The sequence below is a fragment of the Saccostrea echinata genome, unplaced genomic scaffold, assembly GCF_033153115.1.
Source record: "Saccostrea echinata isolate AGI-Se365-2 ecotype Australia unplaced genomic scaffold, CSIRO_AGI_Sech_v1 ptg000030l, whole genome shotgun sequence".
Taxonomy (NCBI): Eukaryota; Metazoa; Mollusca; class Bivalvia; order Ostreida; family Ostreidae; genus Saccostrea; species Saccostrea echinata.
The window spans coordinates 28893162-28918263 of NW_026889779.1; the positions used below are offsets into that span (position 1 = coordinate 28893162).

At 32.4% G+C, this 25102-nt stretch overlaps 1 protein-coding gene across 1 annotated transcript in view; it reads right to left on the reverse strand.

The window, feature by feature from the left end:
- LOC133197010 (multidrug resistance-associated protein 1-like) overlaps positions 1 to 25102 on the reverse strand; it is a 52089-nt gene extending 26987 nt beyond the window's left edge. Inside the window, exons 1-9 of the mRNA XM_061332850.1 lie at positions 25067 to 25102; positions 21317 to 21493; positions 19512 to 19628; positions 18185 to 18313; positions 9204 to 9314; positions 8074 to 8135; positions 6738 to 6872; positions 6419 to 6634; positions 5769 to 5949 (exon numbers count right to left, since the gene is read on the reverse strand). Of these exons, the coding sequence (XP_061188834.1) occupies positions 5769 to 5949; positions 6419 to 6634; positions 6738 to 6872; positions 8074 to 8135; positions 9204 to 9314; positions 18185 to 18313; positions 19512 to 19628; positions 21317 to 21493; positions 25067 to 25102 (1164 nt within the window). The remainder of the gene's footprint in view (positions 1 to 5768; positions 5950 to 6418; positions 6635 to 6737; positions 6873 to 8073; positions 8136 to 9203; positions 9315 to 18184; positions 18314 to 19511; positions 19629 to 21316; positions 21494 to 25066) is intronic.

Genomic DNA, 25102 nt, shown 5'->3' on the forward strand with positions numbered 1-25102 from the left:
TCAACTGGCGTAAGAATTTCATAAATATTATGGATTCTGTAGAGGACTACGCCAGGCGATGGGCCAGACATGAAAAAGAAGACCTTGACACTTTGTCAGAATGGATTAAATGTATCAGATGTATGTTAAAATCGCGCATTAAAAGATTGAGAAGCAATATGAAAACCATCTATCCTTCTGTATTCAATAATCCAGAAATGAAAAAAGAATTAGATAGATTACATGATCAGTACGTACTGGTCCCTGCTGACAAAGCAAGTAACAACATTGTCTTTGTTTGTCAGGCTCATTATATTAAATGTATTTTAGAGGAACTTGGATTTAATTCTACAAGTGGTAATCCAACTTATACTCATAGTTCCCTTTCTAAGGAAGAAATTCTTCAAAATCATATGTCAGTTTTGAATATTTTTAATATTCCAAACAACCAAAATGAATTCGAATTACCATATTTATATTGGATTCCGAAACTTCATAAAAATCCTTACAAACAAAGATACATAGCGGGTTCCAGTAAATGTTCAACCAAGCCTCTATCTTTACTCCTCACTAAGATATTAACAGTGGTGAAGGAGAAACTTCAAGAGTACTGTGCAACAATATATTCGAGAAGTGGTGTAAATCAGATGTGGATACTTAAAAATTCCAAGGAACTTTTGGAAAATTTGAAATCACAAAATTTTACCAAAATCAACAGCTTACAAACTTACGACTTTTCAACTTTGTACACAACCATTCCCCACGATAAATTAAAGTCCAGGCTTTTTGACATCATTGACAGCTGCTTTTTCAATAAAAATGGAACTCGTAAATATACTTACCTTGTCATTGGTCATTTGCAAAATTATTTTGTTAAAAAACATTCTGATTGTACATACAAGTACTCTGAAGTTGACATTAAAAAGATGCTTGAGTTTCTGATTGACAATATCTATGTGGTTTTTGGAGACCAGGTCTTCCAACAATCTATTGGAATCCCTATGGGTACCAATTGCGCCCCGTTATTAGCAGACCTTTTTTGTATTCATATGAAGTAGAATTTGTCCAAAATCTTGTACGTGAAAAGAAGAAAACACTTGCTGTGGCGTTCAACTCGACATTTAGATATATCGACGACGTATTGTCAATTAACAATGGCTATTTTCATTCTTATGTCGATACGATATATCCTGGTGAGCTTGAGATAAAAGATACCACAAAGTCTGACACATCTGTTTCATATTTGGATATTTTACTTGAAAAAGACGTTAATGGTAATCTAACAACCAAGCTTTATGATAAACGTGATGACTTTAACTTTTCAATCGTCAACTTCCCTTACTTATGCAGCAATATACCTTCATCACCTGCATACGGGGTATATATCTCTCAGTTGATTCGATACGCAAGAGCATGCTCTACGTATGTACAATTTCTAAAACGAGGTAAATTATTGACAAATAAGTTGATGGAACAAGAATATCAGCTGTCTCGTTTAAAGTCATCATTTTGTAAGTTCTATGGTCGATACAATGACCTTGTCAGCAAATACAATTTATCATTGAGTCAAATGCTGACTGACGTTTTTCATACTAATTGTTAGGCCATTATTTACACACTGAATTGTCGACGGATTTTTCCGTTATTTCCCGATCATGACAAGGAGCACACGGCGGGTGTGACCCGTCGGCAGGGGATGCTCACTCCTCCATGGCACCTGATCCCACCTCTGATGTTTGGAGGTCCGTGTTTGCTCTGCTCCTATTTTGTATTGTATAATGGACTTTTGAGCTTGAATACTGTTCGTTATCTCCATATATTTCATTATAAGAGAAATGGACATGTTCTTAGACGTATTATTAGTGTTGTTTTACTTTGTGGGAAGCAGAATATTGCACTAAGAGGTCACAGGGATGACAGCACATCTACTACTGGAAAAAGGGAAATTTTCATGCTATTTTATTATTGTTAGCTGAAAATGATGACCTTCTCAAGCGCCATCTTTTGGAGGGTCATAAAAACGCGCAATATACAGAATCAACTGATATCTATAATTGGTATGTTTATCAGAAATCGTTTAACAAAAACTTTAAAGTTAGGGACGAACACTTCGATTCGTTTTACAGTCTAATTGCTGATGAAGTTAAAGACTCTTCAAATAAAGAGATCCTTTCTCTTTGCTTAAGATTTGTATCCTCTGAACCCTACTTAGAAATAAAGGATTTTTTTTCTTCATCTAGACGGAATCAGTGGGGAAAAAATAGCAGACACGCTTTTGAAATCTCTGAGTGGCAATGGTATCGACATTAGTAAATGTAGAGGGCAGTGTTATGATGGAGCATCTGCTATATCATCAGAAAGAGTTGGCGTACAGAAACGTGTGAGAAACTTGTCACCAAGAGCTATCTATGTACATTGCAATAGTCATGTTTTATATTTGAGTATTGCCCCTTCGAGGAAGCTCCCCCAAATTAGAAATTTAATCGACAGTATCAACGAAACATATCTGCTTTTTCGAAATTCTCCCAAGCGCCAGCGTCTTCTAGAAACAGTCATTGAAAATCAGCTTCCAAATTCAAGGGTGCAGAAACTAAAGGGAATGTGTAAAACACGTTGGGTCGAAAGGCATACATACTTTGAAACATTTCTAGACCTCTACGAATCAGTTGTCTTATCACTCTCTGCAATTACCGATTCGACTAGTGTTGACTTTGAAATTTCTAACTGGGACAGGGAATCAAGAATCAAAGCCCAGGGGCTCCTGAGTAAATTGCTGTCATCCGTGTTTATTATGGCATTCTTTATAGCAAAAAATGTGTTGGACATAATCAAACCCTTAGCAGTAAAACTTCAGAAGCGTGATCTTGACATATTGTCTGCCATTATGCTTATTGATACATGCATTTCAAACATTCAAGACCTAAGAAAAAATATAGACAAGGGGTTTGGGTTTTGGTATAAAGAGGCAGAATCTCTAGCCAATACGATAGGTGCCCAGTTAATAATGCCTCGCACTACCGGTCGTCAAACACCTCGAGGTAATGTTGCTAGTACTGACCCTGAGGAATATTGCAAACGCAACCTAGCAATTCCATTCTGTGATCACCTCAACAGTGAACTTCTCTTCGATTTGCGAAAGAGAACACAGTAACTCTCTCGCTATTGTGGTTGTTGCCTAAGCAAATTATAATGACTGATATTGACGAATTGACAGAAAAGCTCTCGTTTTGGGAATATGATTTGCCGAGTCCGTCGTGCCGCAGAAACGAACTCCTGACATGGAGAAAAGATTGATTATTAGTTACATAGTTTTTTAGTGAGAGGGTACGGGATGATACCTGGTTAGTAAATTTCATACCTGGCGAGGCGAAGCCGAGCCAGGTATGGAATTTACTAACCAGGTATCTTCCCGTACCCTCTCACTAAAAAACTATGTAACGAATTTACCCCACCGATAAACTATTTATGCATTGTCTGTGGTTTGTAAAATTGTTTTTCTCACTATATATGATGTTTCATCACTCATACAATGCCCATAAAAACGTCACGTTGTGTGACGTAATGTTGTTTTGCGAGTGTTTCGTGCTGTAATAACGTACTGACAGTTTTGAAGACTTTCAGTAAAGGGAGAAAAAGGTTCCATCTTCGTTACTTATATTAGTTAACTGTAACATTGTCAACAGACACTCGGCAAATCGCGTGAACTCGAATTGTTCGAACGTTTCAAAAGAACGATAACTCCGTATCGACCATGTATTGATTTTCAAGCGACTAGGTATAAGTAATACACCCCCTTCACGTGACAGACTTCAACCAATCGTAGGCCAGGATTTCATCGAAAAATCAACAGAGATGGGGTAAAGACTCTTCCATAGAGGTTCAGGACAAACTCTCTTATGTTAAGAACTGTCTTACCACAGTTGATTTTGACGTTTTCCCAAATATTCAAACACTTTTAAGTTTATTGTGTGTTCTCCCTATAACTAGCTGCGAGGCAAAACGGTCATTTTCGGCATTACGTTGAACAACACCTTATCTTCGCTCAACAATGGGGGAAGAAAGGTTGGCGGGACTTGCTTTAATGCACAATCATTCTGACATTGAAATTGACATTGATGAGATATTGAAAATGTTTGTTGAATGTTACCCTCGGAAAATGTTTAAAAAGTCTTTGTTACTTGAGGAATAAAAGAGTATATACATTGAATATTTAAGAAATAAGGTATCAATTTTAAACATCTATCGCGATATAAATACGGGTTGGTCACGAGATCAAATTCCATAAAGCCCGAAGGGCTTTATGGTAAATTTGATCTCGTACCAACCCGTATTTATAGCCCTATAGATGTTTTAAAATGATACCTTATTACTTATATTTACATTTGTGACTTATTCATATCTTACATTTGCCTGATTAAAATCTTTAACGCGTGAAACATTTTATTTTTCCAACCCAACAGCACGTGTTTGATTTACTGATTGCGCGTCGACCCTTTATGACGTCACTGAGAAATTACGTCGAACGTTTATGACGCGAGGAACCCGTGTTTATACGGATATAGATACGCGCTGTTTTTAATAGTGTTATATTAAAGAAACATTTGCAAATGTAAATATATATATATATATATATATATATATATATATATATATATATATATATATATATATATATATATATATATATATATATATATATATATATATATATATATATATAATAAAAAACTTTCAAACACCTTTTGAAATATTTCGACCGTGTTATATATTTATATATCATGTTTTCATCGATTAAGTGTGCTGTACTTCATTTCCTAAGTCTGGAACCCCCCTTTTCAAAATTGCTGGACCCGCCTCTGATAGGTACAACGTTATAAGCAATTTTAGTGGTTAAATCCCGCTAACTTACAAATTAGATATTGATTGTGACGTTATTGGTATCTGGCGTTTATACGTCATCATAACAACTTTTGTCTATAAAAGACAGCTGTTTTGTGTTTGGAAGTCAGTCTGCAGTGGGTAGCGACTCCCTATACTTCGGGTGTAAAACAGTGGTATATACAAACAGTACTAAGTCTATGTATACGAAATCATTAGTTAAGAGTCATTTAGAGTAGAAACGTCCTGGATTGACCATTGGTTCGTCATCTTTGTATTAACCAAATAACGTTGTTCCAACCAAGTTTATCATCATTGTGCTTATAACTGAACCATTTGATCATCTTAATAAATATCATAAACTTTACAACGTGTTATTCATCAAGGTTCTAGTGCAGATATTATAGTGAACTAAAATTTGGTCATTTCGCCAATTATTTAGTGGACCAAAAATTGGTAGTTATTCCGATTTTATATAAATTTTGTGGACAACCATTTCAACCTTGACCAGTTACCAGAAACCAACAGCGGCCCACGATTCACTGATTAAGTAATAATCTCGGTTTCTTTACAATATTTTCAGCAAATGATGTTTAATCTGTTCACATCCACGGAAACATCGCGGTTTAAAAAGTTTCGTAAGAAAGTGCATTGTTTATAATAACTCAGTACCCAGATGTAAAAAAATATACTCGATATATATCGAAGACTCGAATAAAATACTTTTAGTACCATTTTAAGGCAACAAATATACACAATGATACCCATAGAAAAAATATAACCGCCTTCCAATTTTAGTACGTTATCAGCTTAGAAAGTAAAGTTAGCTTTCGCATTTTCTCATTTGAGAAATGATATGTGGAAGTATAAACCTGCAAGTGTGTTTGTATGTTTATAATCTGTTTTATCACCTTTTTATACAGTGCAGTCATGAGTGTAGCACCAACTCTTTTTCCAAGGTTCCAGGCCGTGTACACAGAATGAGAGTAAATCAAAACCTCTGTAACTGATACTACAAAAAGTGATACCGCCAGCATATAACCCCACCATAGCTGGTGTCTCCCAGGTTCTGCTAGAAACTCAAGAAGTAAGCTGAAAGCAAAACATATAAGGAAATAGAATCACTTTTATGCAGCTAATTTAATCCCTTAATTAACATAATTCCAACACCGTTTCTTTAAATTTGTCCAAACGGTAAATCAGGTATTATGTTTCACATTATGCATGGATGAGAAATACAAAGCTATTTTCAAGCTTTTGAAAATGGCTTCATTTAAACAATACAATGTTTTCTTTGTTTGGTAATCAACGGAAATCAACAGTTGGAATCACTGCAGAAAAAATTAATTTAAGTTGTAATATTTCAAATAATACAGTTACCAAGGACACACATACACAGAGAGAGAGAGAGAGAGAGAGAGAGAGAGAGAGAGAGAGAGAGAGAGAGATTGTCGAAAATAGACATGTATAGCATGAGTGTGTAGAATATTATGTAGATTCATTCATTGTCAGGGAATCTCAATATAAAATCCAGTAAATCGAATAATTTTATAATTCTCACCTGAGTAATTGAGGATTGGTAAATCTAGTTGTAAGTAGTAATGTGGTAAGTAGATGGAATTTTAGGTATTCCCATCCAAAAATTTTAAATAGGATGGTCAAAAGAGAATGATGAGAACAACTGGGATCGGATTGGTGAGTATGTCCAAACTCAGTAAGAAGGGACTCTCCCGCCTCTTCTTGTGGGTCTGTAGGCGGTTTATCTCTAGTTTTGATACTGCTCAAGAATTCAAACAATAATTAAATCTTCATGAATGATTTTTGATATGTGTATATATAAATTCTTGAGATAATCAAAAGATGTTTGCGCGCAAACTTACCGCTTCCGTCTGTTATTTTCTGAGCGTTTCCGGCATTTTGAATATTTAGTAAACAGGTAATCAGCTCTATCATTAGAATCTAAGGGATAAACATCGTCTTGTGTTAAAGTTCTTCTGTATCCTTTGATTAAAACCCTATTTAGGTGTAATAGAAAAATCATATTGAAATTACCATCCAGATATGTAGTTATACACTGTATTTCTTTATTCTTTGCCTTGAGGTAAATTCTAGGTGCTAGTCTAGAGTCATTGCATCCTGATCATTGAATACGAATGTGCAGATATGAATCAGGGTTGGCCGGGAAATACCAGTGGTGGGAATTACCAGTGGTAAATACCGGTAATTCCCGTCCCGGGAAATACTACAAATTTTCTCAAAACTGGGAAATCTTGGGAAATACTGGGAAATACTACATTGTTAAACTTTTTATTTCTTTAATTCATTCAATTTTATACCAAATTCAGAAATAAAATAAATATAAAAACGCATGATGAATGATGTTGAATATGTCTCAAACGGCAATTTAACATAATTATTCAGACTCCAGGTCTTCCTCTCTTAAGCATTCTGAAGCTGTACACATTTCCTTGGCTGTATATTAAAAAACAAAACAAAAGTTTTCCAATTATAGTTTCTTTTCAGTTTTGTAAAATTATTTAATATTAATTATAAATTCAAGAACAAAACACACTTGTTTTAATCCTTCTAAAAACACTGTAGTTATTATAATCAATTATTATCATGTTGTTTTAACAAATTGCTCTGGACAGTTTTGTGCTCCTGTTTTGAGATATAATTACCTAGAGAAGAACTGAAAAGCCTTTCTTAGGTTTGATATTTACACCACTCTCTACATTTAACAATTTTCTTATATCCTTCTTTAGTTACATGTACATAAAAACTTAATAGGGATCTTTGGGTTCATTTCATGGAAGTTTATAGACTACATCTGACTCAAACATGAAACAAATAAAACATATGACACTCATGACTGGTATATGACTATATTCAGTGTGTTTTGATTATATTAAATAAATTACTTGGACACCAGAAATTTTAAAATCAGAGACAGTGTTACCAGGTAGATATCTTAGCCAATAAGGTGTAATACCCCCCACATATATAATTAAAATTATGAAGTATGTAGCTATTTCTTATTTCCCAGTATTTCCCGGAAAATACCAGTAATTCCCGGTATTTACCAGTATTTCCCACCGTCCTGAAAAATTTGTGTATTTCCCGGTTTTTTGCCAACCCTGATATGAATGTTACAGAGAGTTCAGCTTAATAAATGCTTTTTATTTTTAAAATAATTGTGTCCACTTTGGTACCTACCAAAAGGTCCAGGAAAAAAATAGCCTGACCGGAAAGGAAGATTTAGAAAATGGACTATTCCCCTGAAAAATTGGAAATCAGCAGTTTATTAGAATATAATAAACACAGTGGTGTACTAACGTGGAGATGCCGCTGTCCGGCATTTATTTGGTTTATGTACTTGATGAACCAAATAAAATACACCCATTGTTTTATGGAAATATCATTAATATCATAAATAAGGAATTACACATTATTTTTTCAATAGGTAATATATAACAGAGGCGGATTTATTAGAGAAATTTATTTTATTAAAATAGTATACTGGTAAGCTCAAATATTTAAAGAGATTGCTTTTCAAACTTCATTCTTAGTTACTTTTTGATATCCTCTATTTAATCATTATACATATACTTTTTTTTTAGTTTTTGATATGAGAGCATATGATAATTGGTTTCTATCATTCATTAGAGGCGATTTGATCTTCATGAGTGGTTGAAAGTCTTAAACATGTTTTTTTTTTATTTGCATATATCTATTTATTATCACATTTCAGCTAATTCAAATTCAAATACTTTTGAAACGTCAAGCGGCAATTTGACTTTTAAAATATATTTTATTGATATAAATATTTCTATTGCTAGAAGATGAATGATAAAGTGATTGTATGGTTTAGAGAAAAGGGAAATTGAAAGATTCTATATATGTGATGAAAAAGAACATAAGACATGCAAATTACTAAAAATTAATTTTATTTAGTAGTAGTATTCATTTCAATTTTTTGATTCGAAGTTGTTTCATTTCAAAAGCACAAATAGAGTTTCATAGAATTTTAAACAAATTTACAAATGTATTAGGGAAAAAATTAAGATTAAGGCTAATATAGAGATCTTAATCACGCTTGATGTATTTAAAAAATTAAATCAGTGTTTTCAATACATGTATAATTTCAATTCGATTGAAAAACAATACGTAAAAAAGTATTTTTAAGTATCGCTTTTTCAATTGATCTATTTTAGAACAAGAAGCTTTTGGGTTCACTTTATCAACAAATAAGATTGAAGACTTCGTTTTTCAAACAATGGTTAAGTATTGTACTTTTTGAAAAAAAGAATTGCTTCCATTTATAATCCAAGTCATAAATATGTTACCTTGTCATTGGATTTTTGAATTTCAGCAAAACAGGACAAAATCCATTGCATCCACTGTATTCCATAGATAGTAGAAAACAAGGCCAATGATAGAGTACTTCCAGAATATTCCTGGAAATAACGGAGGAAAAACTGAAAACTTACTCTAATACAAATTCCATAGAAAAATTTAAGCAAGGTAAGCAACACGGAAACTTGGATGGATGGATGGAGGGAGAAAGAGTGTGAGATTTTAACTGACACTTATATTTACAAAAGTAAATGGGATTGAGATTGGGCGTCAGATACAACCTACTTTCTCTCTCCCCCCACATCAAAGTTTGAATATTAAAAAAACACAAAGTAAGATTTTCAAAAAATAAACGAGAAAGAAAACATGAAAATAACAGAAAAATGCTTTGGAAATATTGACAAAGTTACATAAACAAATCGTTTCGATGTTCCTATAAATGTATTTACTGCTTCAAATACATGTTTCTCAATATTGATATTAACTACATGATTAGGACTACAATATAATAATAATAATTCAAGTTCTGAGAGATATTCAAAATTTTCAATATTGAGTATAGCTCAAAAAGGGCATCTGCAGAAGTCGTATATTTTCACGTAAAAAAAAGTAATGGTAAGCATTTTGATCAGAATCAGTGCAATGTTCACACATTGAGAATACATTCACCTGACCAACCCTTTTCACTGCGTTAAGAATTTTGGAAAACAATTATCAAGCAACTAAAAGTCTCATTTTAAGTACTCCTTTTCGTAAACGACGAGTAGAATATACTGGATCAGCAAACTATATAGACATGACATATCCGTATCGTTGAAACAACCACATAAATAATGTAGAAAATCTTTGAAGCCCTCAAATCGCCAGTGTGAACGTGATGGGACTTTTAAACAATACATCTAGATGTACGCGTAGTCATTGACATCCATCATACCATAGACTAAAGATACATGATGTCTCTTTTTGATTCACTTTTTCCTTACGTCAATAAGCAATTAATTGGCCTTCACCATATTCGCACTTAACTCAGTTCCCTTGAATTATTTTATTGACTTTTTGAAGAAGCTTGAGCAAGTCCATTGGATTCTTTACCTGCAGAATACAATTTAGTGTTTGTGATCAGGGATGTTGCCCAGCACAGACTCTTTAAGCCCCTACTTGTGTCGGATAATAATAATTTTCATGCAATCCGTCGGTTCCTTAAACTTAAATTGCCAACAAAGGAATAGATGCTTTGGACATAAGTAACATTCTTAATCATAAAAAAGTTCTGTCTTGCATTCCACCATATTTCAAGTTGAAGTCTACACACTGTATTTCCTAAAGATATTCCCAAATTGTTGCTTCCAAACTTTTCATTGATAAACACACCTTAGAGAGCCTAATTATTGAAAATGCTAAACAAAATCCTCTTAAGTGTTCTTCCTCTTTTTATTCCTTTAACTGCAGTCCAGCTGGAAACTTCATTACCGGTGATGTTCATATAGCTGAAAGTGACGACCTAAAAGCTATCAAATTTAATGGTCCTTAATGCAGGGAGCCCCGATCCTTCAATTGGCGACAAAACTTCATTTCTATTATGAATTCTGTCAATGATTATGCCAGACGTTGGGGGTAAATATTTAGGATGAAACATAAACACTTTGTCAGAATGAATTAAGTGTTTTAGAAAATATATTTATATCCACATATTTTTTGCTATGTACAACTCAAATCAAAAACTGGCAATTCGCAGCTCGTTTTTGCTAAATCACATATGTTATTAAAAAAAAACTATAGTCCCCTCCGGTTTCACCGGTAGGTAACTAATAAGAGAAACAATATTATATGAGTGAAATTTCATTTAATCAAATAAATAACGAAAACAGACAAAATATAAAACAATACAAATATTAAATTGGTTGGGATATAAAGTCAAGCAAACAATCTGACTAGATTCAATTAGAGAACATGACGATTAGTCATATAATAGAAATCTCAGCCAATATAAATTAAAAGCTAACATACAATAACTAACAATAAATCTTACAATTCATAATTGTAAAAAATTAGAGCGAAAATGAGCATTAACACGTGTAGCAATGTACATGCATTGTACAAAATTCAAATAAAAATGAGAGGTAAATAAATTGGGTGGTGAAGGGGTAGAGGCGGTTGTTGCAAAAACTGAAGCTTTCAATTATGATGGCGATCAACTCAACATTCAGATATGTCGGCGACGATTAATCAATTACCAATATTCATTTTCACTCATACACTGATTCGATATATCCGTTTGAACTCGAAATAAAAAACCCACAAAGTCTGACACATCTGATTCATATTATCTATATTACTTAGAAAAAGACGTTAATGGTAACCTTACAACGTTAACAAAACTTTATGTTAAACGTGATGACTTCAACTTTTCTATCTTCATCGTCCCTTATCAATATAGCAATATACCATTATTACTGGCATATGTCCCTTACTTGAGTGATTTACGTACGAACAATTTTAAAAACGAGGCTAATTAATGACAAAATAAATTGATGAAACAAGAATATCAAAGTATCGTTTATCCTCCATGACACCTGATCCCACCTCCATGACACCTGATCCCACCTCGACGGGCACAAGTGAATAATAAGGATTAATTGAAGATATTCTGTAAGAATCTACTAGAGAAATATGTCCTTTGACTGAATTTTGCTGAGGTATTGTTTGTAATTTATTCCATTTTGTATAAATTGGGATGACGAGTGGAAAATGCCCCCTTGTATGTGGGTAAGTTTAATTTCTCGTGAAATATTTTTTTTTAAGAAATCAAATTCATACTTGCCTCCAGCACTTTATATATACTCAAGGATACGTTTAATTGATTTATGTAACAAGCTGTTCACAATAATTTTGTTTTTCACTTGTGCCGATGCGATATTTGTGCAATTTAAGAAAATTTAAAAGTGTCCGTCACGTGATCAACACAGTTATGTGACATCACAAAATGCTTTTTTTTATAATACCTTATTCAACTCTCTTTACAACTTAACTGTGCATGTATACATAGATTACAAATTGAAATCACAACATAGCTCAAAATAAAAATGTACATATCTAATGCATATTAATCCTTCGGACAGTCTTAACATAGCTGTGTTACAACGCGAAATGTAATAACAACGCAAAATGTAATAAACCGGGATTATTGCATTTTGCGTTATTACATTTTGCGTCGAGATCAACGCAAAATGTAATAACGCAAAATGTAATAACACGATTATCGAATTATTGCATTTTGCGTTGTTACATTTTACGTCGAGATTAAGCAAAATGCAACAACGCAAAATGTAATAACACACTTTAAGTCAGTCAGGTTGAGAAAAATTTTCAATTGAGTAGTGGATGAAGAAAATAAATGGAAAAAATAAAAGAAAAGGAAAAATAAACATATGCTAATTCTTTCATTAGATCTGATTTCATCATACATGTATATTGATTTCATTAGCCATTTAAAATCAGTTGATATCCAAATCATAGGTATTGCAAATTAGAAACGTGCGTGCTCACGTATGTGTGTGTATGGGGAGTTATTTCGTTGATCAGTGTATCAGTTTGCTTTTGCTTTTTGATAGGCACATGCTTGAAATTAAGAAAAGAAATCTATTTTTACTGGCAGGTGTAAATATAGCGGGAAGGAGGTTTCTTGACAATTAAGATTTCATACTGTTTTACAAATCATGTGCATTGCAAACCAGCAAAAATAAAATTCTCTCTCTCTCTCTCTCTCTCTCTCTCTCTCTCTCTCTCTCTCTCTCTCTCTCTCTCTTCAACAATAAAATGGAGAGTTTCTGCATGTGCATAAAAATACAATGATCAACATACGAGTAACCCCTACCCCCGTTTCTTCTCGCAAAACACACACACATGCATATCAAGAGTTTTTAATGGACCCATGGTCAATCTTTGGTAATTAAGAATGTCAGTGATGGATATATAATACAGACTGATTTATAAATAGAAATGTCAATCAAAGTTATGTTAATGTTTTATAAGTATTCAATAAAAATGTTAGAAACAGTGTTTAAAAAAATAAACAATTACACCTAGTTATGTCCGTAAAAGCCGAAACGTTAAACATTGTCTCATGGTCATAGATATGTCTGTCTATTTAGTGAAGTGAGTTTCCCCATTGTTATATGTTTCAATCAATTTTGTGATGTTTCGCGTTGAACACAATACAAAAAAATAATAATATTTTGTTTTATTACATTTTGTTTTATTACATTTTGCGTTGTCTTAAACGCAAAAATTAAGTAACGCAAAATGTAACAACCAAAAAGTGCATTATCACATTTCGTGTTAATCCAAATGCAATATGTAATGTAATAACGCAAAATGTAAAAATCCAAAAATCGTGTTATTACATTTTGCGTTATTACATTTTGCGTTGATCTAGACGCAAAATGTAATAACGCAAAATGTAGTAATCCCAGTTTATTACATTTTGCGTTGTTATTACATTTCGCATTGTAACATAGCTGCGTTCTTTGTACTTGTGAGTACAATCAAAATATTTTTCAACAAAATAATTTTGCAAATGACCAATGACAAGGATTGTAAATTTACAAGTTCCACTTTATTGAAAAAAAGTAGCTGTCTAAGATATCAAAAAGCCTGGACTTTAATTTATCGTGGGGGAATGATTGTAGAAAGTGTTGAAATTTTGATGTCATTGATTTTGTTAAAATTTTGTGATTTCAAATTTTCTAAAAGGTCCTTGGAGTTTTCAAGTATCCGTATCTGATTTACACCACTTCTCTTATATATTGTTGTACAGAATTCCTGATGTTTCTCCTTCATTGCTGTTAATATTTTACTGAGGGGTAAAAAAGGCTTGGTAGAACATTTACTGGAACCTGCTGTGTATCTAGTTTGTAAGGATTTATATGAAATTTAGGAATCCAGTATAGGTATAGTAATTCGAATTCATTTTGATTGTTTGAGACATTGAAAATATTTAAAAACCGACATTTAATTTTGAAGAATTTCCTCCTTAGAAAGGGAGCTATGGGTATAAGTTGGATTACGGGTAACAGAATTAAATCCCAGTTCTTCTAAAATACAAATGTAATAATGAGCCTTACAAACAAAGACAATGTTGTTACCTGCTTTGTCAGCTGGAACAAGTAAATACTGATGGCGTTAACTACCTTATTCTTTTTTGACTTCTGAAGGATACTAGTAGATAGTTTTCATATCACCCCTCGATCACTTAATGCGAGAATTTAACATCCATCTGATACTTTTAATCCATTCTGATAAAGTGTCAAGGCCTTTTCTATGTTTGGCCATCGCCTGGCGTAATCTTCCATAGAACTCATGATATTTATGAAATTATGATACCAGTTGAAAGATCGTGGTTCCCTAAATTTTGGCACTTTAAAATAAGTGATTTAAGGTCCTCATTATTAACTATGTTTACGTCAACAGTAATGGCGTGTCCAGCAGGACTTTAGTTCTAGGGTGAAAATGCAAATTAACACTTTTGAGGATTATGTTTCAGATGTTAGATATTTAGGCAATGTAGAGGTATTTTTGTAATTAAATAGTTTGGAAGCAATAGTCGATCTATACTTCTAAGACATACAAGATGTGGCCATCAAGTTGAAATATGGTGGAATACAAGACTGGATCCTTTTGTGATTAAGAAAATTACTTATATTAATTGCGTCAATTCCTTTGTTAGCATATTGAAGTTTATGGAACAAACGGATTGTTTGAGCAGTATTTTCTACCGTAAAACGTGACGATTTAAAAAGCCTATTATTTGCAATATCCATAATCACAGATCTGAGCCTGTATTCTGGTGTAGAAGGATCCAAATATGGACTTTCCTTGACTTTTTCAAATAGACTATAAAACTCCCAAAGGACAGAGTAAAGTTTGGTACAAATGTAATGAGCACCATAACTGTTTATTTCCATGAGGTACTGTAAAATCACTTATTTTCAATGGGGCGCATTTTCGTGGTTTATAGAAGAATTACTAATTCGAGGGGATTTGCATACGTGGTTAAAGGAGAACCACTGTACTGTTGTACGAACTTTTAACATTTCGTGGGGGATATAAACTCGTGGGTCTCTACTTACCACAAAAACAACGAAAAATAAACCCCGCATAAATTAGTGATTTCACAGAAGTAGGGAACCAAGAGATATCGTGTATGATAGATTTATTGCAAGACCGATGACCATGACTACGCGGACGTCTCTGTGTATTGTTAAGTCCCATCACATTCACATTGCTACACTGTGGACTTGAAAGATTCCCGACACTATCGACATTGTCATTGCTACCATACGGAAAGGTCGTGCTTATTTTTTTCCATCCATTATTCTTCTGGTTGTCTACGGAAAGGTGTACTCGATGATGGGCTTTGAGTATGATAGTAAATCTTTTCTAAAATTCTAACTTTCATTGACAAAATAGAATGATCAGGTAGTTTTATAGAAAATAATAGTTCGAAGGGATTAAGGGATTTGATTTCTTGGTTTGGGAAATGTTGAGAAGTTTTATAAAGGTTGTAAAGAAAGTTCATTCTACATTTTTTTAATTCACCAAAAGAAATACATTGAGAAGATGTATTTTAAATTTGTGATATATCATGTTCAGAGTCTATTCTTACTACTGATGAGGTTTAAACTGTGTTTTATTGAAACGAAAAGAGGAGGGCAGGTATTGAAACAGATGATGCCTGTGCAGAAAACTATGGGATGCAGCATATTTGTGAAATATCTTGAGCACATTAGTCAAATATCCTTTCAAATACCTATGCAAAATTTATCAAGTCAGTATAGAATTTCAATATGACAGTCCTATTCTTTTGAAAAGTGACTGCCTTTTCTTTTACCTAAGCTCATCAGTTTTCTATGATTCAAGATAAGATGTGAAGAAACAAAAGTAAGCAATCCTACATTTTCACACAAAATGACAGTTCTGTCATTTGGGCATTTTAAAGATGTTTATATGTTATTTCCATGTGAAAAAAATCTATAACTTCCAGCTAGAAATTATTTGTTACAAATCGAAAGCACAATCATGTGATTTTGTCTGACTTGAAAATTAATTTCTTCCGTTAAACACTAATTTGAATTTTTTAAAAGTATTTCATTCTGAAACGGGCTTTCTTAACACTCTTTATATGAAATTTTCCATTTCGTAATGGACATGAATTCGTGTGTCTCTTCATACCTCGAAAACAACGAAAGTTAACCCCCACGAAGATTAGTAATTTCACAGTATAAGGGATTTTTTTTAAAAAATCTTCTTAAAAACAAAAATACATTTGTAAAATCAAAATGGAAGCATTTCCGCATAGTGTAGATTGAAGTTGATTAACCTAATGTTGTCAATTTATCATAAAAGACAGAGCATTTTATTCGAAAGATTTAATGAGACAACATATCATCCCTGTATCCTAATTTTACCTAATTATACCTCAGGTGAGCATTTTGGTCCACGGGCCTTTAATTAATAATTTTTTAAATCTTTTTTTAACCAAAAAGAAAAATACTAGACCTTTAGTAAAATCTTCAAGGGGTCATTATTCTACGGGGGGGTCATTTTTCTTCACGTAGGGTATGCAGATTTTAAGAGATAAGAGAGGTAACTTTCAAGTGAAAGTGAAAAATCCTAATATTAGTCATAGTTTACTTCATCAGAATTTCAATAATTGAGACCTTTGATTAGTCAATTTCATCAAACCTGACCTATATATGATGGAAGGATTCAACTTCTATTTCCTTTTGCCTATACTTTTCAAATTGTGTTATTATATTTGAAATTAAAAACCCATTTAAATCCAGTTTTCAAACCCTTACAAATTACAAACCCTTACACATGATCTGACATAAAAATCACTTCTAAAAAATTATGCAGCGCTTCATACCTCATGCGTTTTTCATTTAAATCTAATGCTATAGCTCTTGGTGAAAATCAATGTTAGGAAGATTAAAAAAAATGTGGAAGTTAGAGCAGAGGATCATTAGTCCTTAAGGGTTTTCTACAGGCAAAAGTGTCATTGTTCGACGTGAAAAAATGACCGAGAATTATTTTTCGATGTGGAAATATTATTCATCTTTACACCTAGAAATTACCCTAACAAAAAAATACTATAGTTAACTATAGTGATAACTTTGAAACTATGAAAACTTTGATTTACTATAATGATAACTTTGACACTTTGATTTACTATAGTGATAACTTTGACACTCTGATTTACTAAAGTGATAACCATGAAAACTTTGATTTAAAACTTTGATTTACTATAGTGATCACTATGAAAACTTTGATTTACTATGGTGAAAACTTTGACACTTTGATTTACTATAGTGATAACTTGACACTTAGATTTACTAAAGTGATAACTATTAAAACTTTGATTTACTATAGTGATCACTATGAAAACTTTGATTTACTATGGTGAAAACTTTGATTTACTATAGTGATAACTTTGAAAACTTTGATTGACTATAGTGGTAACTATGTCACTATAGTGATCACTTTGAAAACTTTGATTTACTATAGTGATCACTTTGACACTATAGTGATCACTTTGAAAACTTTGATTTACTATAGTGATCACTTTGACACTTTGATTTACTATAGTTAACTATAGTAAACTATAGTTAACTATAGTATTTTTTTTTGCTAGGGTACACAGATAAAATAGAAAAATACACAGTTTATGAAAACAAATATATTTTTCAATTTAATATTTAACTGAGTATAAAATACTTTATTAAAAATCACCTACCACGTGTAGAGTTAAAGCGAGTAATTATCACGTCAGTAGTAAACATTATATTGTCTTTTCATATGTGTAGGATCATAACACTGCGTTCCTAGTTCTATACCACGAATAATGGTTTCAGTTCATATCTTTCTCTTAAACGGTGATTTTTTATTCTGATATATTCATATATATACTTACCGATAGGAGAATTCTGTGGTAGAGTGGGACAGTATTAATTATAATGGCCACAGTCCAGTAGATGAATAAAACACCTGAAGTGACAAAGCCCTTCCATCGCTCCATATAAATGTAGAAACCTACCAAAATCTTTAAAAGAGAGAGAGAGAGAAAAAAAAGGAGGTCTATTATATAGAAATTGAGAAAAAATTCATTCCATTCTTCTTTTATACACAGATACTCTCTTGAGTAAAAAATGTAGTAGATATGATTATCAAAAAAATCAATGGTATAGGAATCCACAATGTAGATGTTCAAATTAATGTCTCATATTGAAGAGAATAAATACAATATATCTAATAGAATTGGCAAGCTAGATTCACAAAAATGAGTGAAACATAGCTATAGATTTGCTTCTGATAGACTCGGATTATCAATCTTACTATAAGACAATAAGTGTTGAGGTTTCAACTACAGATAACGATATTTATCTATATTTAACATCTCTAGATTATAGTTTACAACTTTATGTATGATTGATTAATTGATTGAATGTTGTTTAAAGTCCCATTCGACTTTTTTCTCAATTAGCGACGTCATCATACATCATTGAAAGGCTTCAAATTTAGCCGTCCCATTCGAAATTTTTTCTCAATTAAAGACGTCACCATACACCGGCGAAAGGCTTCAAATTTACACCTATACTCGGTACTCAGGGCCTTTGAACAATGAGGTGTCTTTATCGTGCCAAAGCTTACCGTGACACTGGACCAAGGCTTTTAAGGTCTCATCCGAATGACCCGAGACTTTCAATTTTAATGCCGGGCGCTTGGCGAAGGAACAGTCATTATCTATGTTTACGTTTTAGGTTTGAACAAGAACAAGAATTGAACCCAGGCCTATTGATCGCGAAGCTAATATATGATTGATAAACTATATTTCACATATTTAAAACTATGAAGTCTGCTATATCAAATAAACATACCGGTAGTATTCAGATTTGTAAATTATGACTAACAATTCCATACTAGTTAAGATATGTACATTATAGTGTACAACTCTAAAATATATCATTTTTTAAAGATTCCAGTTTTAGAAAGATTGAATAAGCTTTTTTTTTAATTTCAGGAACTTAGTAAATAATTTGACTTTGTTAGAAATAGGCATTCGTTTTTACTTCATATTAGAAATACAATTGGCAATTTTTTATGTGATTATATGATTCGAAACCCTTCAGTATACTTTATGATGTAAACACACTTGCTCTTGACAAAACAGGTATTTTGGCATCAGGGTACAATCGCTGTATTATTGTTGTAGGCATACTGAACTTGTCGAAAGATTTTACCAGTGTGATGGTCTGCAGAGTAAAGCTGAATACAGCTGTTTTCCATGTCAGATAACGAGATGCATCCTCAACTATCCACTCAACAATTAACAATACAATATTAATTGTCAGGAGTAACTGAAATATATCAACAATTAACAATACAATATTAATCGTCAGGGGTAACTGATATATATCTACAATTAGCAATACAATATTTATTGTTTGGAGTAACTACAATATATCAACAATTAACAATACAATATTAATTATCAGGAGCAACTGATATATATCAACAATTAACACCAGAGGTTAACAGTGAGAATGATCTAAAAATAAACCTATCATATTCAATCATTGTCACTTTTGCTTGAAAAAGTACGTACACTAAACAAAATTGCTAACGCACCATCATAGAAGATAATTTTTTCCCTTTGAAGATGTACGTATCATGTGTAATTATGTAACCATGATTCAAATTCCCAAACAGCTAAATAAATGAATGATACCTGAAGCGAAACCATTTCATAGAAATGCATGGAAATCGCGCTCACAAATTATAGAGGAATATCTTTTCATTTTCTCTTTTGAAATTGTTTCTGTATGTTTGCATTCATTAAAGACTCAAAATAAACATGACTTGGTATGCAGTGTTTGACCGTAGAAGACGGTGGTAGGACAGTTGTTACGTTTTACATGTATATTTAAATAAAATCAAATATATAGAGAATATTAAATACTAAAATCCATATCATATGTTATATAAGCCCTCGAGCCCCATATCAGCCCTGGTATGACATATGATATGGATTTCAGTATGTAGTATTCTATTTATTATATTTAAAATACTTAAGAATCGGTGTATTCACTACTAAGTTTATGATAAATATATTTATCATATACTTAGTAGTAAATACATCTATTCTGCACTGTGCGATACGGGTGACGTCACAATACATCATATCAAGGACCGGTTTGAAAATCCTTATCACGTATCGGACAGGCCTGCAAAAATCCATATCAAACCGCAAGTAACGTTTGTATAAAGTTTAAAAGTTAATTTACTTGAATTTATTTAAATATACATGTAAAATAATTCTTTTATAACATTCGTGGTCTTATTTTTTTCAGCTACCTAAAATTGGCTCGATTAAATTTTAAAGAAAAAGGTCATAAACAGGCACGAAACATTCTTCAATGACATTTTGTGAACTCGCATATGAAGTATTTTAAATATATGATAAATAGAATACTACATACTAAAATCCATATCATATGTCACATCAGCCCTCGGGCTGATATGGGGCCACTCGGGCTGATATGACATATGATATGGATTTTAGTATGTCATATTCTCTATATATTTCATATTCATCTTTTTCTTGAATACTCCGGATAAAATTTAGTTCGAGAAAGTGCAGGAATAAATGATAAACATGCCCAACATGTTTTTAACATAACCCCCCTTTGGAAGACTGATATATTTTATGCATGCCAGATGAAGCATTTATGAAGGATTATTAGTTTTGATCATGTCTATACTGGCATTGGGCTGCTTTAAAAATCTTCTTTAAAGAAAAGAAACCACACATTCAGCATCTGAAAATGTCAGTAGTTAAAATACTCCTGATTCCAGACGTTACTCATTATAAATGGATCTTTTCTTATTTTCCTTTTTTCTTCGGGAGAGGGTTGGGGGAATGGGGGTAGCTATAATGAAAATATAAAGACAAAATTTACCCAAGTCGCAGAAAGAGTTTACAAATATGTACCACAATTTTCCTCGGAGAAAGTTTGTGTGTACAATTTTATCGAATTTCCCTTACCGTTTTTAAGATGATTCTCCAGCTTAGAGGATTTGGACTTGTTTTCTGTCTAACCAGGTAACACATATAGAAAGGAGAGACAATCCATATCCAGCCATGGATCACCCACACAGGAACAGAGGACAGGAAGCAAGGAGAAAATAATGGCTGCTCCCCATTTATAGTTTGGTCCCAATCCTACCAATACAAAAAGTCCCACAAGAAACACTTTATGTTTTATGTTGGCATGTTTTTTTTCCTGTCTGCAAATCATTCTTCTGTCCCTTTGTATGATATTTTTACAAGTCATGACATGCACGAATGCAAAATAAGTATTACACAACAAAAACATAACCAAAAACAAAAACTAGGAAAAAAACTTTTCGTTTACTTCAGTGTAAAAGTGCATACTTTGATTCACTATAGGGAATACTACGCATTTTGCTTACTTTGGAAAATGTTGAATTTTTAAAAATTATTTGATGACTACTATACATGTAGAACTTTGAATTACCGCACTAAACTTTAATCTAATTTTTACAGTAATCTATACTAAATCAAAGTAAACCATAGTGGCGAACTCAATTAAAGAGGGAATTTGATTTGTGCCAAGAAGGACCATACATTTACTATTTCCTTCATATTCATTCTTTAACTGTTTTGTTATATCGAATCAATTTAAAGAGTGTACAATTTTTTTGAAACCAAACTTCTCAGATATATATTTAGGTCAAAACATTCAATTAAAGACTAAAACAACTACTAAAATTTTATTAAATTTCTATTAAGTGATTTAATTGATACAAAAGAAAATGATAACATCCTAAAATGGAGTCACTATCACAGATATTTAATATATCATTTTCAAACAGTCACAATTAAAGAAATTTATGACAGTCTAAACCAAATAGAATGCTATAAGAGTCATAAGTGTGAAAATTCTGCATAGAATGATTTATTTTATGATCAGATTACTCCGTTTACCTCATCTATACAGAAAGTTCACAGCTGATATGATCGGTCAACAGGAGATGCTTACTCATTTTACGCACCTGATCCCACCTCTGGGGTTTCCAGGGGTCCAAGTTTTTTTTTTTTTTTTGGCCATGTTAACGATTCGTGTTTTCTTTAGATTTATGAGATTTATCATTATTCATTACCTTCATCATGTACATGGGTTCTCTTTTTATTGCTGTGACTAGCACAATGGGGAATGTAAATTGTTTTATGTATATACATTTCTTCTTTTTATATATCCTTTATTTTGTAATTGTCTAATGATTATGTGATCTGATAAGCCTTATGGCTTAAGGAATAAAAAACAACAAATGCATGTTTAGAACTGTAACTGAAAAATATATTTTACATGTATGTTCTCTTAGAATCGGAACAGCCTTCGCAGAACGGGTCTATTTATTATGATGTCAAGTGTTTGATTTGTTTATCATATTCAAGTCTAAGCAAGTCAGTGAATTTTAGAGCAATAATTTTAAAAAAAATTATTTAAAAAAAAATTTTTTAATCCTAATTCTTTTACTTTTTTTTTTCCTTTGTTTTGTTTTTGTTTTTTGTTTTTGTTTGTTTGTTTGTTTTTTGGTTCTTGTTTTTCTTGGTTTTTTTTTTTTTTTTTTTTTTTTTTTTTTTTTTTTTTTTTTTGCAATGCGTCTACTTACCGAAATAACAAATTACTCTTTTAATTCAACACTTTTGATTTTTTCAGAATATGAGGTTTGCCGAATGTAATAAGAAGTGATTTGAATTCGGCTTCAGTTCAGTGTATAAAAATAATATTTAATGATAAAACAATTTAATACTTAATTATGAATATGATGAAATTCTTAAGAATTCAGTATGGTTGTAACGAGACATTTTTTTAACAGTCAGAAGCTCTCTTCCGTTCTAAAATCTGGTCAAAGTGACCCCTGTATACAGCATACAGTATTTTGTCTCAGATAAATAATTAGCGGTTTACTGATATAGCATTTCAGAGACATGTTGATAATTCACAGGTAACATATTATTACGTTATTACGCCTTTTCAAAAGACGATGTATATAGATCTAACGCCTTTAATTTCAATACATGACTAACTAAGCCCACTCCGGGTCTGAAATGTTGACCTTCGGGATATGAATTTCACAATTTGGTATAGGGCTTATTTCTCAAAAGATAATTTTTACAGATTGAAGTTAGATATCCAAAAAGAAAAAAAGAAAGATTTTTGAATGCTTAATATATTTCAATGTTAAACCAGCTTAGTCCTTCTCCGATGCCAAACACCTCTACCAAGGGTCATGAATTTCACAATTTTGGTTGAAGGCTAATTGCTCATTATACCCATGTAAATAGTTTGCCTGCTTTTTTCAAAGAGGAAAGAAAAAGATTTTCAAATTTTAAATGAATTTTTAATACATCACCAGCAAAGCCCCAAGCTGCATCTGCTTAAATCCTGGATTTTCACAAGTAGAGTGTTGACTCAATTATTCATATGATTATATTTACATAAAAAAAAAACGCCTTTCCATTTTAGCTATAACGCCTTTTCAAACAGGTCGGAAGAACGAGTTGGGGGGGGGACCTCCGACCCACTTTTGGGGAGAATAATCTTGCTGAAGTTTAAATATTTTTAAAAAAAAAATCATTTATTTGCTGCTTGGTCCTGCACATTTTGCTGCAGTTTGGTCGAACTCTGGGAAATAATTGCATTAAAAAAAAATTAGTTATCCCCGGCCCCCACCACCACCAACAAAAAAGGATTTTCGAGTTTAGGCAGCTTAGGTTGGAGGTTTTTCCTGTTCGTTTGTTTTGTTTTGTTGTTGTTGTTGTTGTTTTTTTTTTGTAAAAAAAAATTTTCAAGGCTGTCCCTTTCAAAAACACGGGCTTGTCAAAAGTCATAACATCGGCTATTGAAAAGCACAAAATGGCAATAACGCCTTTTCGAAAGGCGTAATAACGCCTTTTAGAAAGGCGTAATAACGCCGTTTGGAAAGGAGTAATAACGCCTTTACAAGAGGCGTAATAACGCCTTTTAAAGGCATTAATAACCTTTTAGCCTTTTTAATAGCCCGTTATTATGACTTTTGACAAGACCGTGTTAAAACGCCTTTTTCGCATTATTACGCCTTTATAGGCGTTATTACTCCTTTCCAAAAGACGTTATTACGCCTTTTTACGCGTTAATACGCCTTTTGAAAGGGTGTTATTACGTCTTTTAATTTTTTTTCACCCAAAGAGTGATCCTAATAGGCTTTCATACTTTAGTAACTGTTATCGTTCCTCTTTTCAGTAATGAAATACATTACTGTATAAGGAAATTTTTTGGATTGCTGTTGCATGTGAGTTTAAATTACTATGCATGTTCAAAAGATGTCACCTTCATGAAGCCAAGCTCTGAAATTATCCAGTCACCCGTTGCAAGAATACCCACGATGTCGTCCAGTATTAAATCTCATCATACTTTCGTTTGAAGCACTAAAGGACTGAAAGTTTTGTCAGCGAGGTTGGTTTAATAAAGTTAAAACACATCACGTCATCGTATTTTTCATTGCACTTTTTATTAAAATAAACGGAAGTCTTGCATTATTTTAAAAATGTGATGAAAATCCCCTTACAAAATAATGTTTTTTTTTAATTACTGAAAGAGGTACAATCCCCTTTAACGTAACAGTTACCAAAGAAGGGAATTGTGCCCAGCCTGTTACATGTAAACGAATGTTGCATGCACATTCTGAACTATTATAAAGGCGAGAAATATACATGATACACACGTACCCAGAATAGAGTGTTGTTTCTGCAGAGTTCAGGCAT